Source organism: Oncorhynchus keta, chromosome 14 (assembly GCF_023373465.1).
Source record: "Oncorhynchus keta strain PuntledgeMale-10-30-2019 chromosome 14, Oket_V2, whole genome shotgun sequence".
Lineage (NCBI taxonomy): Eukaryota > Metazoa > Chordata > Actinopteri > Salmoniformes > Salmonidae > Oncorhynchus > Oncorhynchus keta.
Window position 1 is genome coordinate 74,026,585 of NC_068434.1, and position 15,607 is coordinate 74,042,191.

Consider the following 15,607-nt stretch of genomic DNA (forward strand, 5'->3'; position numbering starts at 1 on the left):
TGGTGTTCTCTCAACCAGCTTCATGAGGTAGTCAAACTGGAATGCATGTCAATTAAACAGGTGTGCCTTGTTTAAAGTAAATTTGAGGAATTTCTTTCCTTCTTAACGTGTTTGAGCCAATCAGTTGTGTTGTGACAGGGTAGGTGTGGTATACCGAAGATTTGGTAAAAGACCAAGTCCATATTATGGCAAGAACAGCTCAAATAAGCAAAGAGAAACGACAGTCCATCATTAATTTATTAAGACAATACGGAACATTTCAAGAACTTTGAAAGTTTCTTCCAAGTGCAGTCTCAAAAACCATCAAAAGCTATGATGAAACTGGCTCTCATGAGGACCGCCACAGGAAAGGAAGACCCAGAGTTGCCTCTGTTGCAGAGGATAAGTTCATTAGAGTTACCAGCCTCAGAAATTCCAGCCCAAATAAATTCTTCAGAGTTCAAGTAACAGACATCTCAAAATCAACTGTTCAGAGGGGACTGTGTGAATCAGGCTTCATGGTCAAATTGCTGCAAAGAATATACTACTAAATGACACCAATAAGAAGAAGAGCACGGTGGAAATCTGTCCATTGTTCTTATGAGTCCAAATGTACGATTTTTGGTTCCAACCACCGTGTCTTTGTGAGACGCAGAGTAGACGAACGGATGATCTCCGCATGTGTGGTTCCCACCGTCAAGCATGGAGGAGGTGGTGTGATGGTGCTTTGCTGGTGACACTGTCAGTGATTTATTTAGAATTCAATGCACACTTAACCAGCATGGCTACCACAGCATTCTGCAGCGATACGCCATCCCATCTGGTTTGCGCTTAGTGGGACTATCATTTGTTTATCATCAGCACAATGACCTAACACACCTTCAGCCTGTGTAAGGGCTATTTGATCAATAAGGAGATTGATGGAGTGCTGCATCAGATGACCTGGCCTCCACAATCACCTGACCTCAAACCAATTGAGATGGTTTGGGATGAGTTGGACCGCAGAGTGAAGAAAAAGCAGCCAACAGCAGCTCAGCATATATGGGAACTCCATCAAGACTGTTGGTAAAGTATTCCAGGAGAAGCTGGTTGAGAGAATGCCAAGAGTGCACCAAGCTGTCATCAAGGCAAAGGGTGGCTACTTTGAAGAATATAAAATATATTTTAATTTGTTTAACAGTTTTTTGGTTACTACATGATTCTATACGTGTTATTTCATAGATTTGATGTCTTCACAATTGTTCTACAATGTAGAAAATAGTACTCAAGAAAAACCCTTGAATGAGTAGGTGTGTCCCAACTTTTGACTAATACTGTATTTATAGCTCCATTATCTTTTCTACATTCTTTATATCTGGTTTAGTCATTTAAGTTAACACTGAAAACATGTAGAAAAAATATATAGGTTTTATCATATTTTTTTGGAGTGTAGGCAACGATTTAGCAGCGGTAGCCTTTATGTAAATGGAGCTATTTATGTAAATGCATAGGCAACCACAAACAGTTGCAAAAGTCTCTGGATAAGAGCCACTTATTTTTTACATATTTTTTTATTAACATATTGAACTATAGATTAAAAAAACGATTTATGCTGAGTAAATTGAATCTCTGCAGTTCAGCACATACACTTTCCAGTCTCACTGTTTTTCAGACAGACGAAAGTATAAGCTATGATTTTCTAAAAGGAATTTCATTATTTGGCTAACAAATTTAATTGGAACTAAAACACTCTTGTAAAAGGACATAGTACTTGTTATGTGTTTAAATTCAGGTAAGGAGAAGGTGTAACACGGGAGGCCATTTTAATTCCACAAGGGGGAGTGTGGTGAGACTGCAGTGGCCACCTCGTTTTCCCTGCTAAAGCAGTAGTGGATCTTTCCCTGGACATCCAGTTGACGGCTCATTAATCTGCCCTGGCGGAGGTCCCCAATTCTGGCACCAGAGAAAAGGATTCCCCACACCTTGTCCTCACTCTCGCAATTCCAGGGCCACAACAACATGACGGGGGATTCCTGGCAGCATAAAAACAAAGAAATCACTTTCTGCCCGTGGAGCCACCGGGATGTCCTCTGTGAGTGGGCGTGTGAAAGCTGGGGAGGGGGGGCAGAGAAACACTCACCCACTATCATCTGTGGGCTGGTAATGAGGGATGCTGGAGGATAAAAATCTATTGCAGTGGTCGTGGGTGGACCTGACAAAAAGACAAAACACTCAACAATATTGAGTTCCGAGGCTGGGCGACAGGCTTTTAGTCCATACATTTTGAAAAGATGTGTCTTTTCCTAAGAGTGATTGGGGAGGTCGTGAATGGGGGCTGGATAAATGGTTCAACTTGCTGAGAAAGAATAAGTTTTCTTTTTAAACATTGTATAAAAGCTATGTTCTACACTTGCAGAGAACACTTGTACAAGACAGTTTGTCATTGTTTCATTCAAATAATTAGGTTACAACAAAGGGAGTGTCAGGGATGATGCAGGGGGTTTCATCAAGGCTATTAACTTAGCCTGAGTAATAAAGCCTAATTGTACCATCAGCCAGGGTGTACCACAGTGATTTATGATTACTGACTGATGGGCTAGGAACAGAGATACTCTCTGTATGTTCCTAGCTGACGGAGCAGCCCTGACATTATGTTTTGATGCTGACTGACACTACCTTCTCAAGTGTATTATGCTCAGTCTTTAAACTAATGACTTGCAAGTATCAAAAGGAGTGACAGAGTAGGGGATAACGTACATCAGGTGGACTTTTAAAATATGGCCATCCTATTCATTCATTTCAAAATCTTAGTGGCACTTTGTTAGTGTTAGTCATCTTCTGACACCTTCTTACCCTGATTCAATTTGATTTATTTGAGTAATTTTCACAGCAATAAGCAGCCATAAATCCTGTTCCTCCATGTAAATAAAATACCCTATCCTCCAGCTCCTCCTGTCTTGAGTAAAGTAATAACCTCCAGGTCAGGAAAAGCCTGATTCTGCCCTGAGAAAGGATATCCTTCTCCAAGCCCCCTACCTCGACCACCGTCTCCCACATCACGGTTTATAACCACCTTTAGGCCTCACACTGCCCATTATTCAATTAGCCAAATGCTAGAATTGAATCAAGATGACGATAATTAGGTTAAAATGGTTATCCGGCTGACTAAGCACATTCACGTTCAAGGTGAATAGAAAAATATTCAATTGTACAAACTCTAATCTTTTAAGAGCTAATTTGGTGGTTAATAAGGCCAATCTAGTTTGGGTAATTTATGGTTGATGGGCGGGGAAGGAAGGCCACACTGTGGCTGCTTGAGATAAAGCTCATTTCTGGAGTATAAAAAAGGTTTTACAAGGTCCATCTCTAGACTTATCAACCATCTCTAGATTGATCAGCACAATTAAGACCTAAGCCCATAACCTTATCGTCATTTTTGTAAGTAGTACAATCACTTGTTATTTTAAAGGCTTTGCATGTGCATCACTACTAGCCCTGACAGTGTGAGAGAAATGTGGGGAAATATCACAGTCCACCTGTGTAGATATCTGCGCTGGACTTCATGCGTGGGAGGCAGCGGGACATGAAAGGCTGCATTGCCATTTACCCACTTTGGTGTAATTGCAGCATTTGCTCTCAGATACCCATCATCTCCCTAAGTGCTCCATTCATACACACTATGCTTAGCCTGACAAGAGCAACTACGCAGGGTTGATTGCTTTACAATAGCAGATCAAAATATTAATCTGACTCATTTCAGTGATTTAAGTGAGTATTTGGCTAACATGGAGTGTGGGTTTCCTCCCAGTCATTGACTTGTCAGTGAAACCCCCACTTAAACAAACAGGGTCTGCGATTACACTACCTAGCTGCTCTACAGGACACCTGATTGCCTGACTGGTTCATTAACAGAAATGGCGGGGGGATTTCACATGGAGAATCTCTACCATAAAAATGTATATTGTAAGACCGTTTAAGTGTTTGCATGTGCCGTCATTACTACATGGAAATGTAAACACAAAAACTAAATGGTTTGTAGCTGTTTATTTACATGTGTACCTTGACCAAGGCTGCTATTACATATAGCCTAATAGACCACATAAATGAATAAACATTGTATTTATGTTTGTGAGACCTTACATTTCAGTTTATAAACAGTTGCCATTGTCGTTGCAATGTTCCAGCGAGCAGTCTGAACATGACGCATTTCAAATCTCAATCAAAGAGAAATTACAGTAAGAGCTGGATTCAATCAAGCATGCCAAAGTAGGCTTAGTGTTTATGTAGTTTCTATTTACACAGCTAGCCTACTTTCTGCACACACAAGTGTCTCAGTCTGAAAGTTGAAGGTAAGATGGATGTGCAGTACCCAAAACATTCTGCTAATGTATTTGAGTATGGGGGAGTGGACTGAGTATGCCAATATGTATATTCTGTAATGCTGGTTTGACAATGTTGCTACAAGTGTAATTACAGCAGCATACACACACAAGTAAGCACAACTTAAAGGGCCAATCTGTGACTACTACATCCCACATGGCCATTTAAATGAATGATGTATTACTCAAAAGCTTAGTTCAACTGTCATACCCCATCAGAACCCAAATTATTGCCTAAACTTGTTTGTAAATAATGTCATTATAAACACAGTATGGCCTCAAAACATGGCTAAAACTCAAATGTTGCATCATGGATAGTCAGTCCATACATAGCTCTGTTTATGAATTTGAGAGTGGTTACATTTCTTAAGCCCCATCCCTCAGCATTTTACCAAAACAGTGGCGGGGTGACTTTATTATTGTTTAAACAGCAGATTGCTGCTTTAACGTAAATTATTACAGCTTTTAATTACTGTGCTACATTGCCGGTCTTTCAGCTTTTAATAAATTCAATTTCAGCATTTGGGGGTGAAGCACAAACTGTATAAAGCAATACTGTAATATATATGCAACCAGGCTACACCCTAGATTGACAGGCTTTATGTGCAGTGACTAGAATTACATAAAAAAAATCTAACACTTGTTTTTAATGGCAAGCTCTTGGCTAGCTTTATTGGGACAGTTGGCCAATGGGCGGAGAGTGAAGGAGTTACAGTAAGAGGCGCTAAAGTTCAGGCAGGAGTGTTGCAGGCAGCACTCTATGTCCTGCCAACAGCCTTACGGTGGCACAATGCCTGACTAAGTTGTTGACCCATGGCCCCCACCTGCCCTGTCCGTGCAGCATCTCTCAGCCACCCAGGGGGCCCATCAAGTCTCCATCAGCACTGCCCACCAGAAACAGAAGGCCTTTGACTCATGTCCATCTGTCCTGGTAGTATGTATGGGAAAGCAAAGGTAGTGGGATCCTGGTGACTTAATGTGCCCTCTCAAGAGAAGTAGCCCATCTTATGAACTGAGAAGTGAAGTTTGGCCACAAACAACCTTTCAAAGAACACAGATTTCCCTATGATTCATCATGGGGTAAAAACAGGCAAAATGCACAACAAACCTTACCTGCTGTTCCATAGAATATTTAACCATCAAGGGCTCACTAAGATACGGTGGGTTGACACACACACACACACACACAGTGTTTTAGAGAAGAAAGAATTACCTGGCCAGGTTGAATATCTAAACATTGGAGCACTTCTAAGCATGACAGGTGTGTGCAGTGTCTGTTCAGCTGGTGGATGGTGGAGTCATCTTTACGTCTGTCCTGGTGACCAGGCTCCATGGGAGCAAAGCCAGAGTAAGACAAACTACTCCCCTTCCATGGCTGGCTGACTCTACAAGCAACATCAAGAGCCACTCTCCATGATGATCTCAAGGTAGGACAAGCAGACACATGTTGGCATGCCATGGTCTGAAGAGAATTGGAAGGGCACAGACATGATGAGAGTGACATGACAAACACACAGCAACTTTGTAAGATACAATTCTAGCTAGTGGCTAATGCAATAAATGCCACTAATTGTGGTGGCAGAAAGAATGGTATTTGCGAGCTTAAAAAAATGTAGCTAACATTTCTGGCTAAGCTAGCTAGGTATCAGAAAATATTTAGCATTGATCCGTTTTTTCGATCTAGTTATCCAGCTACAGTAAATACCTAGCTACTTAGCAAACTACACAGTAAACCAAATCAAAGTGGGCTCTAGGACACCTTTTTACACTAGAGTGCAGTACTCAGTAGAAGAAGACCACGTTGAAGAGAGCGATCTAATTTCAAAGTGGAGAAGTGCGAAATGATTTGTGTAGCTACTGGCGTTAGACAGCTAATAGCTAGCTATTCTCAGGTGCATATTCATAGAAAACTATCGGGGAAAAGTGTTCGGATATGTGCGTTCCGTTCAGCTGTAGTAACTTAGCTAGTTAGTAGCTAGTGTTACAACACCTTGAATAACTTGCAACTGGACGATGCAAATTGTATTTAGGACATTGGTCTTAGCGCAATAGTATACTTACTTTGTTATGTTAGCTATGTGTCATAATGGTTTAACTTACATGATAAAACATTATTTTTTGCTAGATAATAGCTGGCATACGAACAGAGTTTTTAAACCACTTCCTCCACCAGTACTGCAATCAAGTGACTGCAACACCAAGCTCACCGACGTCACCCAAGGTGCATAGCCAATCAGCTGTTGCGAAGGAAGAGGGGGCTTGTTTTTGAAAAGACGCGCTGGTCTTGGGAGAAAAAGTAGCAGTGGCAGTACTTGCTAGCGAGCTACAATTGCAAATGTGAAACAATAATAGTCAAAGGTAGGCTGTGGGTGTATTATACTTCGCTCCAGAACATAAGTCATGTTTATGATGTATTTTACAACTCGCAGCACTTGCTGTTTTCGCTCGGAGGTGAGCTTCTATGACTCTTTGTTGACTGCTAATGTTAGCTAGCCACAAGAAGGCACTACGGGCGACGACTACACGAGACATTCAAGTCGCCCTGTTGTTTATGTAACAACATATTTGTATATATTCACTGCTTAAAATGTAACGTCGAATGCAAGTAGTTAGCTATGTTATTACTTATTAAGCTGGAGACTCTTACCTCTCTCACTAGCTTTAAGCACCAGCTGTCAGAGCAGATCACTGCACCTGTACATAGCTCATCTGTAAATAGCCCATCCAATCTACCTCATCACCATACTGTATTTATTTATTTATCTTGCTCCTTTGCACCCCAGTATCTCAACTTGCACATTCATCTTCTGCACATCATACCATTCCAGTGTTTAATTGTTATATTGTAATTACTTTGCCACCATGGCCTATTTATTGCCTTACCTCTCTTATCCTACCTCATTTGCACATAGATTTTCCTACTGTATTATTGTTTGTATGTTTGTTTATTCCATGTGTAACTCTGTGTTGTTGTATGTGTCAAACTGCTTTACTTTATCTTGGCCAGGTCGCAGTTGCAAATGAGAACTTGTCCTCAACTAGCCTACCTGGTTAAATAAATAAATACAAATTATGTCTGGCCATGCCCAATTCCCCAAAGCCTGGTCTCTGCTCCACTCCAATGGAGTATATCATAAACATCCTTCACTGTGGAGTTTAGTCAGCTAAAGCATCTTCCTTGTGCTCTCTCAACTAGATCAATGCACAATAAGAAGAGTCATGGACGTGTGCAGCCATGTCAAAGTGGTTGTTCGTGTGCGGCCAACTAATGACAATGAGAAGTGCGAGAACTTCAGAAATGTGGTCCAAGTTGTGGACAACCACATGCTAATATTTGACCCCAAGGAACAGCATATGACATCTTTCGGGGGACCAAGAGTTCAAAACAGAGATGTCAACAAGAGAGCCAATAAGGACCTGAAATTTGTCTTTGATAATGTTTTTGGGGAGGATTCTTCTCAGGTGGATATCTTTGAGAACACCACTCAAAGGATACTTGATGGAGTGTTGAATGGCTTTAACTGTACAGGTAATAAAATAGGCTTGAGCCTACTAATCTTTACAGGACTACACCGTTTGATTAGTAGGCCTATGACTATGTGCACATTGAGACAGACGTTGCAAATAACTTAATTTAAATTAATGGCATAGTACAGAGGACCATTATAGAAATAGTAATTAGTATACTACAGTAGCCAATATCTTTGTACCCCATTTAGCAGTTAAATTCCAATAGATTTGGTGTCACATTTAAACCTACCAAAATCAGATTTATTTGAAGTGGAAGTTTTGATCATGTTTGATTACTAATCCCTCTCTGAAATGTTGCAGTCTTCGCTTATGGCGCAACAGGAGCAGGCAAGACACACACCATGTTGGGCTCAAGCAATGACCCGGGTGTGATGTATCGCACCATGACAGAGCTCTTCAACCGTATGGATCAAGTCAAGGAAGAGAAAATATTCAATGTAGTATTTTCTTATCTTGAGGTGACTGGTTTCAATCTGTCTGATTTTACAAGTAATACATTTACACAGAAATCAAGGAATAATCTTCCTCCATCATACCTGGGAATTAAAGAAACACATTTTATTAATGAACAATCAGAATTTAAATTGCCAAAAGAAACCAGCCAAGTTCTTGTCATGACTGGTTTTCAGGTCTATAATGAGCAGATCCGGGACCTCTTGGCTAATGTGGGCCCACTTGCAGTGAGGGAGGACCCCTCGAATGGAGTGGTTGTCCAAGGCCTTACTCTGCACCAGGTTAGTGATCAACAGGTTATTTGTTGTCTGTCAGGTGTGTTTGTTGTCCTTTTTTCCCTAGTTGAATCAATTTACATCTGTTTTTAATGGACGTGTACTGATTGTATTTGTTTAAAAATATTAATGTGACCTATTTTGTAGCCTAAGTCTGCTGAGCACATCCTTGAAGCTTTGGATTATGGCAATCGGAATAGAACGCAACACCCCACTGACATGAATGCCACCTCGTCACGGTCCCATGCTGTATTTCAGGTATGCTATTTCAATGGAGTGGTGTCATCTACCATCCTCCTTTACCAGACAGCAAGCAGGTTTACCCACTGCAGTCACTGAACAGGTGAAGATGAAATTGTTGGTGTTCTTGTCCCACTAGATTTACTTGAAGCAACAGGACAGGACGGCCAGCCTTAATCCAAATGTCCGTGTGGCCAAAATGAGCCTGATTGACCTCGCTGGCTCCGAGAGAGCAAATGCCACTAACGCAAAGGGAGCACGTCAACGGGAAGGCGCTAACATCAACCGTTCACTCCTTGCCCTGGGAAATGTCATCAACGCTCTGGCTGACCCTAAGGTATGTGTAAAGCATCTTGATGCATGTTTCTCATTGATTATGACAAATTATTCAAAGGAAATGTTTCTGCTCACAGAATTCAATATAATTCAAAAAGGTGGTTGATCTTTTGACAACACCCACAGGCATTTCTGTGAGACGCGTAAGCAATGTTGAGCAGGCCTTGGTGCTGCTTCCTCACCACTGAGAATACACAAACTTATGTCTAGATTTAATACTAAGACAGGTGTGTCAAACTAATTTTGCCCTGGGGGCCGTGTTCGAAGTCCAGAGGGACGCACTGAAACTTATATTTCCTTGCCATCAACATTTGCTAAAGATAGTCCTCTATCCATCATTTTTGGAATTTTCAATGCTCCCGGATTGTCTGGCTTTCATTTCTGGGATTATTAGCCGCCTGGACACAGTCAAGAAACGGTATGAATGTAGGATCATTATCATTTCTACACAGTTTCCATTTGGTTTTAGTCATTTTAAACTATTCAGTTCATTCCCCCCCACACACTTTTAACCAAAGCGACTTAGTCATGTGTGCATAGATTTTATTTATGGGTGGTCCCGTTAATTGAACCCACTACCGTGGTGTTACAACTGATTACATATGTTTATCTCACTGGTGAATGGTTTTAGTGTTATCCTTTGCTGTCGTTCATTTTCACTGTGCCAGTTGATTTCTAGGTACACTGCATTTTTTAAGATAATTTTTTTCTTGTGGATTTTTAGGTCGGCCTAGTCTAATTTATTCTGCCTTCATTTTGTTTGTATGTTGTTTAATTGATTGCAATTTTACATCACACTGGCAGCAATACTCCCCTGCTCTGTCATTGCCAGAAAAAAAGTGAGCAGCTCCCTGTGACTCAAGGAGCCTTGCTTGGTCTGTTAGCAAGCCAAGTATTTGGATAATATTTCATTCCAGTTGCATACATTAACCTGTCACTGAGTCTTTTTGGTTTACCACTGACCCTGGGGATTCCACAAGCAGGCCACATGCATTTAGGAAATGCTGCACAAACATGCCACGCAGTACCAAAATGTATTTTTATTATGGCACCATTGCTTTAGGGAATGATACCTTAATGTCCCAGCTTGGACTGGTCCCATGGCCATGAATTGCAGTTGCACATTTAGCCTTTGTGGTTTTCTCCATTGGCCCATTTTCCTCTCTCTCTCGGGCTGTACATTGTAAATCCTGCTCTGACGAAAGACTCATTTTGCTTAATTGGGACAACCTCCTTTTAGCAGCAAACTTTGAGCTCCCATAGGATCAGCTAGAAATATAAGGGTTTCCTGGTTCCAGATGTAGGTTTCGGCCAGGGAGAACAGCTGGGCAGCCCCCAGCCCATTGCAGATCACTTTTCCTCTGCAAGTGCCTGGTAATTCCTGCCATTTGAATCTCCATGCGACTGTGACTCACCTGAACAGATGTAATGTACTCAAGACGCATCTGTGCCATTAGTGAAGCCAGGCTGAATTCAGACCTAGCACATTCACACTAGCAGAAGATAATGTGCTTGGGCGTTTTCATTTTCTATAGATATGAAAGGTATCTATCTGCCAGAAACCTGTTTATGGAAACAAATAGTTACCGTTTGCCAAAGTAAAAATATGAATGTGTATATACAAAACATTTAAGAATACCTTCCTAATATTGAGTTGCACCCCCCCCCCCCCCCCCCGCACTCAGAACAGCCTCAATTTGTCAGGGCATGGACTCTACAAGGTGTCGAAAGCGTTCCACAAGGATGCTGGCCCATGTTGACTCCAATGCTTCCCACAGTTGGCTGGATGTTCTTTGGGTGGCGGACCATTCTTGATGCACACTGGAAAGTGTTGAGCATGTAAAACCCAGCAGTGTTGCAGATCTTGACACAAACTAGTGTTTCCTGGCACCTACTACCATACCTCGTTCCAAGGCACCTAAGTATTTTGCCTTGCCCATTCACCCTTTGAATGGCACACATACACAATCCATCTCTCAATTGTCTCAAAGCTTAAAAATAATTATTTAACCTGTCTCCTCACCTTCATCTACTCTGATTTTGAAGTGGATTTAACAAGTGACTTCAATTAGGGATCATAGCTTTCACCTGGTCAGTCTGTCATGGAGGGAGCAGGTGTTTTTGATATTTTGGACATTCAGTGTATGACTGTTCTAAATTGGCCCCCTATACAGCCTTATTAGTGTGTTGTCCCATTGTCACTGGACATTTACTGTATGAGTCCCAAGGGGTCATAGGACTGTGGTCAATTGCATTTTAATGCAAGCAAGAGGGAATTAATTGGTATAAATAAAAAAGCATTTTATGTTCTATGAGGTTTGTCAGACCTTTACCAATCCCAACCCTGAATGTGTAGGCCTAACCTTTTCCTGTTTTACTCTTTTCTCAGGCTAATGTTGATTTTTGCTTGATTTATTATAGCAGAGTAAGAAAGCCCACATTCCATACAGGGACAGCAAGCTAACACGACTCCTTAAAGATTCTCTTGGCGGGAACTGCAGGACGGTCATGATTGCCAACATTAGCCCCTCCTCCAAATCTTATGACGACACCCACAACACACTGAAATACGCCAACCGGGCCAAAGAGATCAAATCATCGGTCAGTAAACTACTCACCCATCCCAACAATGTTATAGGATTTATTTAGGCCTCTTTGGCTGTGTTTTTAAAAGCCAAACATGAGTTCAGAGGTGGTTTTGATAGGGAAACTTGTACTACATGGCATTTCTTACAGTATTTCTGTTTCTAATGCCTCTCTTTCTCATTCCATACGTTTTTACATGCATCTACCTATTCTTTAGCTCAAGAGAGGAATGTTGTCAGCTTGGACAGTCACATCGGCCAGTATGCAGTGATATGCGAGAGGCAGCGAGAAGAGGTAATATATATATATATAGGAGGGGCTAATGTTGGCAATCATGACCGTCCTGAAATGTAAATGTAAATGTAATATAAGATGAAACACCAATCTCTACTACGCAGACTGGAGGCCCTTAGGTTCCGAAAATGTGTGGACATACATTTCACATTTTATCAACAGTTTATGCTATTTCAGATCATTCAGTTGAAGAAGAAGTTGAAAGAGTATGAGGAGAGGAAGATGGACCCTCTTGTTCCTGGAGTCTCTAATACCATTTCCAGTCAGAACCAAACAGAGATTCACAAGTAGGTACTTATTTCTTGTACCAATGTGCATGCAACAACCAAAAGACAAAACTTGTATTTATACACTAATACAAGTTCTGTTATGCATAATATGCAACCACACTTGAGTGTCCTTTAAACTTGTACACTTTAATTGAAATCCATAGATAATTTATCATGTTGAGGGAAAGTACAAAGCCCAAGGACCTGGACTTTGGGTGGAGAGTTTGCTCTGCATTTTTGATAGGGGAAGCTGTGAGCCACATAAAAAATAAAACTACACATGTAATATATCAGTATTAGTTAAAAACGTCCTTCCTTCACTCCCCTCCAAGGGCTGCAGTGGCGTCTGTTTAAAAAGGGTGAGAGGGAAAGGGAGGGGGGGCTGAATGAGTCTCATTCCCACGCATTTCATTCACCGGCATCAGAATTCACAACTCGCACAATGTGAGGCTCTGAAGAGAGGCAGCATGCTTCTCACACAATTAAAAATTCATCAGTCTGGCAAGGCCACGGCGGCTCCTACGTCACAGGGGTTACATTGGAGATTGCAGTCACATTTCAGCGGCTGCTCTCCACTGTCTGTTTATTTATTTACCTGCATATCCCTCTTCCTTTACCAGAATGAGACATTGTTGCAATGCCTCTGCCTTATTGGGTGAAAGCTGCTGAGGGTGGTCCAGGGCAGCTGCCTGATTTGAACACTGTTCAACCTGTTGAGTTGTACAATAACACGACATAGGATTTTTACTTGAGGAAGGGCAAACACTGAAAATTGTATTTTTTTTATAAGCCTTTGCCCTCCATTATTAAGCAAAGACTCCATTTAACAATAACTGGCTGGTTGCCCCTTTTTCTGGACAGGGTGTCAGAGTCCCTACAGAGCATTTTCTCCAGCCGTACTCAGATCAGGAGGGAGCACCTTGTTCTGGAGCGCCAGCTGAAGGAGAACAAGTTACGTCAGCGCCACAGCGAGGAGTGCAACCAGCAGGCCCAGCTCTTCAGTGCCAAAGACAAGACTGTGAAGGTCTGAAAAAGGCCCTGCTTATCACCATGTCATTTTAGCCAGAAAATGGTCCCAGAAGGAGCATGTCTTTTATGATGTACCAGTGATAGATGGATGTTTAAAGTGCATACACTCCTTTGTCATATCCAAATCTGATAGGCTCTGTTGTTGAATAGGCCACCTGCAAGCACGAGCGCAAGCTGGCTTCCCTGCTCACACAGCAGCAGCACATCCGCAAGAGGCTGAAGGAGGTTGAGCTGTGCTTCCTTGAGAATGAGGGCTGGCTGCACCGCGTGGAGAATGACGTGAAGCTACTAGGACAGGACTCCCAGCCACCAGTGGTGAGGCAACTGCTGGAGGGGTCAGGAGATATGGAATCACTTGACCCAGGGGTGGTGTTAGAGTGGTGTGGTATATGGGTTATTTTGTTCATGTACTGGTAGGGGAGATGTAGAGGAAGATGGTCCCTCCAGGATTCTGTGATAGTGTTTTTCTTTTCTTTTTTTTGCTAAATCAACAATTCCCTGCATATTATGTGAGGGTTTGCAAATTTGACCAATCACCTCACTATTTCTGCATAAAACAGTAAAATTATTGCTATATTAATCGCTTAAAGCTGACCCATCACCGCAGTACAAAAAGAGGGCTCGCAATTTAAATCAAATTGTATTTGTCACATGCGCCGAAGTTCTTACTTTACAAGCCCTTAACAAACAATGCGGTTCAAGAAATAGTTAAGAAAATATTAACTAAATAAACTAAAGTTTTCAACAACAAAAAGTTACACAATAAATAACAATAACTAGGCTATGTACAGTAATATATAATAATAATAATATATGCCATTTAGCAGACGCTTTTATCCAAAGCGACTTACAGTCATGTGTGCATACATTCTACGTATGGGTGGTCCCGGGGATCGAACCCACTACCCTGGCGTTACAAGCACCATGCTCTACCAACTGAGCTACAGAAGGACCAGTACAGGCGGTACCGGTACAGGTTAGTCGAGGTAATTTGACCATATAGGTAGGGGTAAAGTGAAGATGCATAGATAATAAACAGCGAGTAGCAGCAATGTAAAAACAAAAAGGAGGGGGTCCATGTCAATTGTCTGGGTGGTCATTTGATTAAATGTTGAGCAGTCTTATGGCTTGGGGGTAGATGTTGTTAAGGGGCCTTTTGGACTTAGACTTGGCACTCCGGTACTGCTTGCTGTGCGGTAGCAGACAGAACAGTCTATGACTTTGGTGACTGGAGTCTGACAATTTTTGGGGGCCTTCCTCTGACACTGCCTAGTATATGGGTCCTGGACGGCAGAAAGCTTGGCCTCAGTGATGTATTGGGCCATACGCACTACCCTCTGTAGCGCCTTCGGTCGGATGCCGAGCAGTTGCCATACCAGGCGGTGATGCAACCGGTCAGGATGCTCTCGATGGTGCAGCTATAGAACTTTTTGAAGATCTGGGGACCCATGCCAAATCTTTTCAGTCTCCTGAAGGGGAAAAGGCATTGTTGTGCCCTCTTCACAAGTTTCTTGGTGTGTTTGTACCATGATAGTTTGTTGGGTATGTCCACGATCAGTTCCTTTGTCTTGCTCACGTTGAAGGAGAGGTTGTTGTCCTGACACCACACTGCCATGTCTCTGACCTTCTACCTATAGGCTGGCCATCGTTGTCGTAATCAGGCCTACCTACCACTGTTGTGTCGTCGGGAAACTTAGTGCTTACAGCCCAACACCGCGCAGGACGTTTGGCATTTTCCAGAGAACACCAAGATTGGCAAATTCGCCACTGGCGCCCTGTGCTCTTCACAGATGAAAGCAGGTTCACACTGAGCACATGTGACAGTCTGGAGACGCCGTGGAGAACGTCCTGCTGTCTGCAACATCCTCCAGCGTGACCGGTTTGGTGGTGGGTCAGTCATGGTGTGGGGTGGCATTTCTTTGGGGGGCCGCACAGCCCTCCATGGGCTCGCCAGAGGTAGCCTGACTGCCATTAGGTACCGAGATGAGATCCTCAGACCCCTTGTGAGACCATATGCTGGTGCGGTTGGCCCTGGGTTCCTCCTAATGCAAGACAATGCTAGACCTCATGTGGCTGGAGTGTGTCAGCATTGATGGTATGGACTGGCCCGCCCGTTCCCCAGATCTGAATCCAATTGAGCACATCTGGGACATCATGTCTCGCTCCATCCACCAACGCCACATTGCACCACAGACTGTCCAGGAGTTGACGGATGCTTTAGTCCATGTCTGGGAGGAGATCCCTCAGGAGACCATCC

The 15,607-nt window shown here is 42.5% G+C and overlaps 1 protein-coding gene and 1 long non-coding RNA gene across 8 annotated transcripts in view; one reads left to right on the forward strand and one right to left on the reverse strand.

Moving 5' to 3' along the window:
* Positions 1 to 3,961: 3,961 nt before the first annotated feature.
* On the reverse strand, positions 3,962 to 6,568 carry LOC118393974 (uncharacterized). 3 transcript variants are annotated; one of them, XR_004827664.2, is made up of 3 exons: positions 6,438 to 6,568; positions 5,551 to 5,799; positions 3,962 to 5,378 (listed from the first exon to the last, which is right to left on the reverse strand). It is a non-coding gene; the product is annotated as an uncharacterized LOC118393974 (long non-coding RNA). The 3 variants fall into 3 exon arrangements; XR_004827665.2 differs by having other exon boundaries at positions 3,963 to 5,265; positions 6,399 to 6,513; XR_004827663.2 differs by having other exon boundaries at positions 3,965 to 5,265.
* The window catches only part of LOC118393973 (kinesin-like protein KIF18A), a 30,176-nt gene continuing 20,203 nt past the window's right edge, over positions 5,635 to 15,607 (forward strand). For 2 of the 5 annotated variants that reach the window (XM_052462532.1, XM_052462536.1), the window contains exons 1-11: positions 6,555 to 6,695; positions 7,534 to 7,866; positions 8,169 to 8,326; positions 8,498 to 8,602; positions 8,744 to 8,854; positions 8,976 to 9,173; positions 11,594 to 11,777; positions 11,982 to 12,052; positions 12,230 to 12,339; positions 13,183 to 13,345; positions 13,501 to 13,665. In XM_052462532.1, the coding sequence (XP_052318492.1) occupies positions 7,557 to 7,866; positions 8,169 to 8,326; positions 8,498 to 8,602; positions 8,744 to 8,854; positions 8,976 to 9,173; positions 11,594 to 11,777; positions 11,982 to 12,052; positions 12,230 to 12,339; positions 13,183 to 13,345; positions 13,501 to 13,665 (1,575 nt within the window). In that variant the 5' untranslated portion in view covers positions 6,555 to 6,695; positions 7,534 to 7,556. Of the gene's footprint in view, positions 5,765 to 6,554; positions 6,789 to 7,533; positions 7,867 to 8,168; positions 8,327 to 8,497; positions 8,603 to 8,743; positions 8,855 to 8,975; positions 9,174 to 11,593; positions 11,778 to 11,981; positions 12,053 to 12,229; positions 12,340 to 13,182; positions 13,346 to 13,500; positions 13,666 to 15,607 lie in introns of those variants that run through there. The other 3 variants (XM_052462534.1, XM_052462535.1, XM_052462533.1) reach the window with 3 other exon arrangements.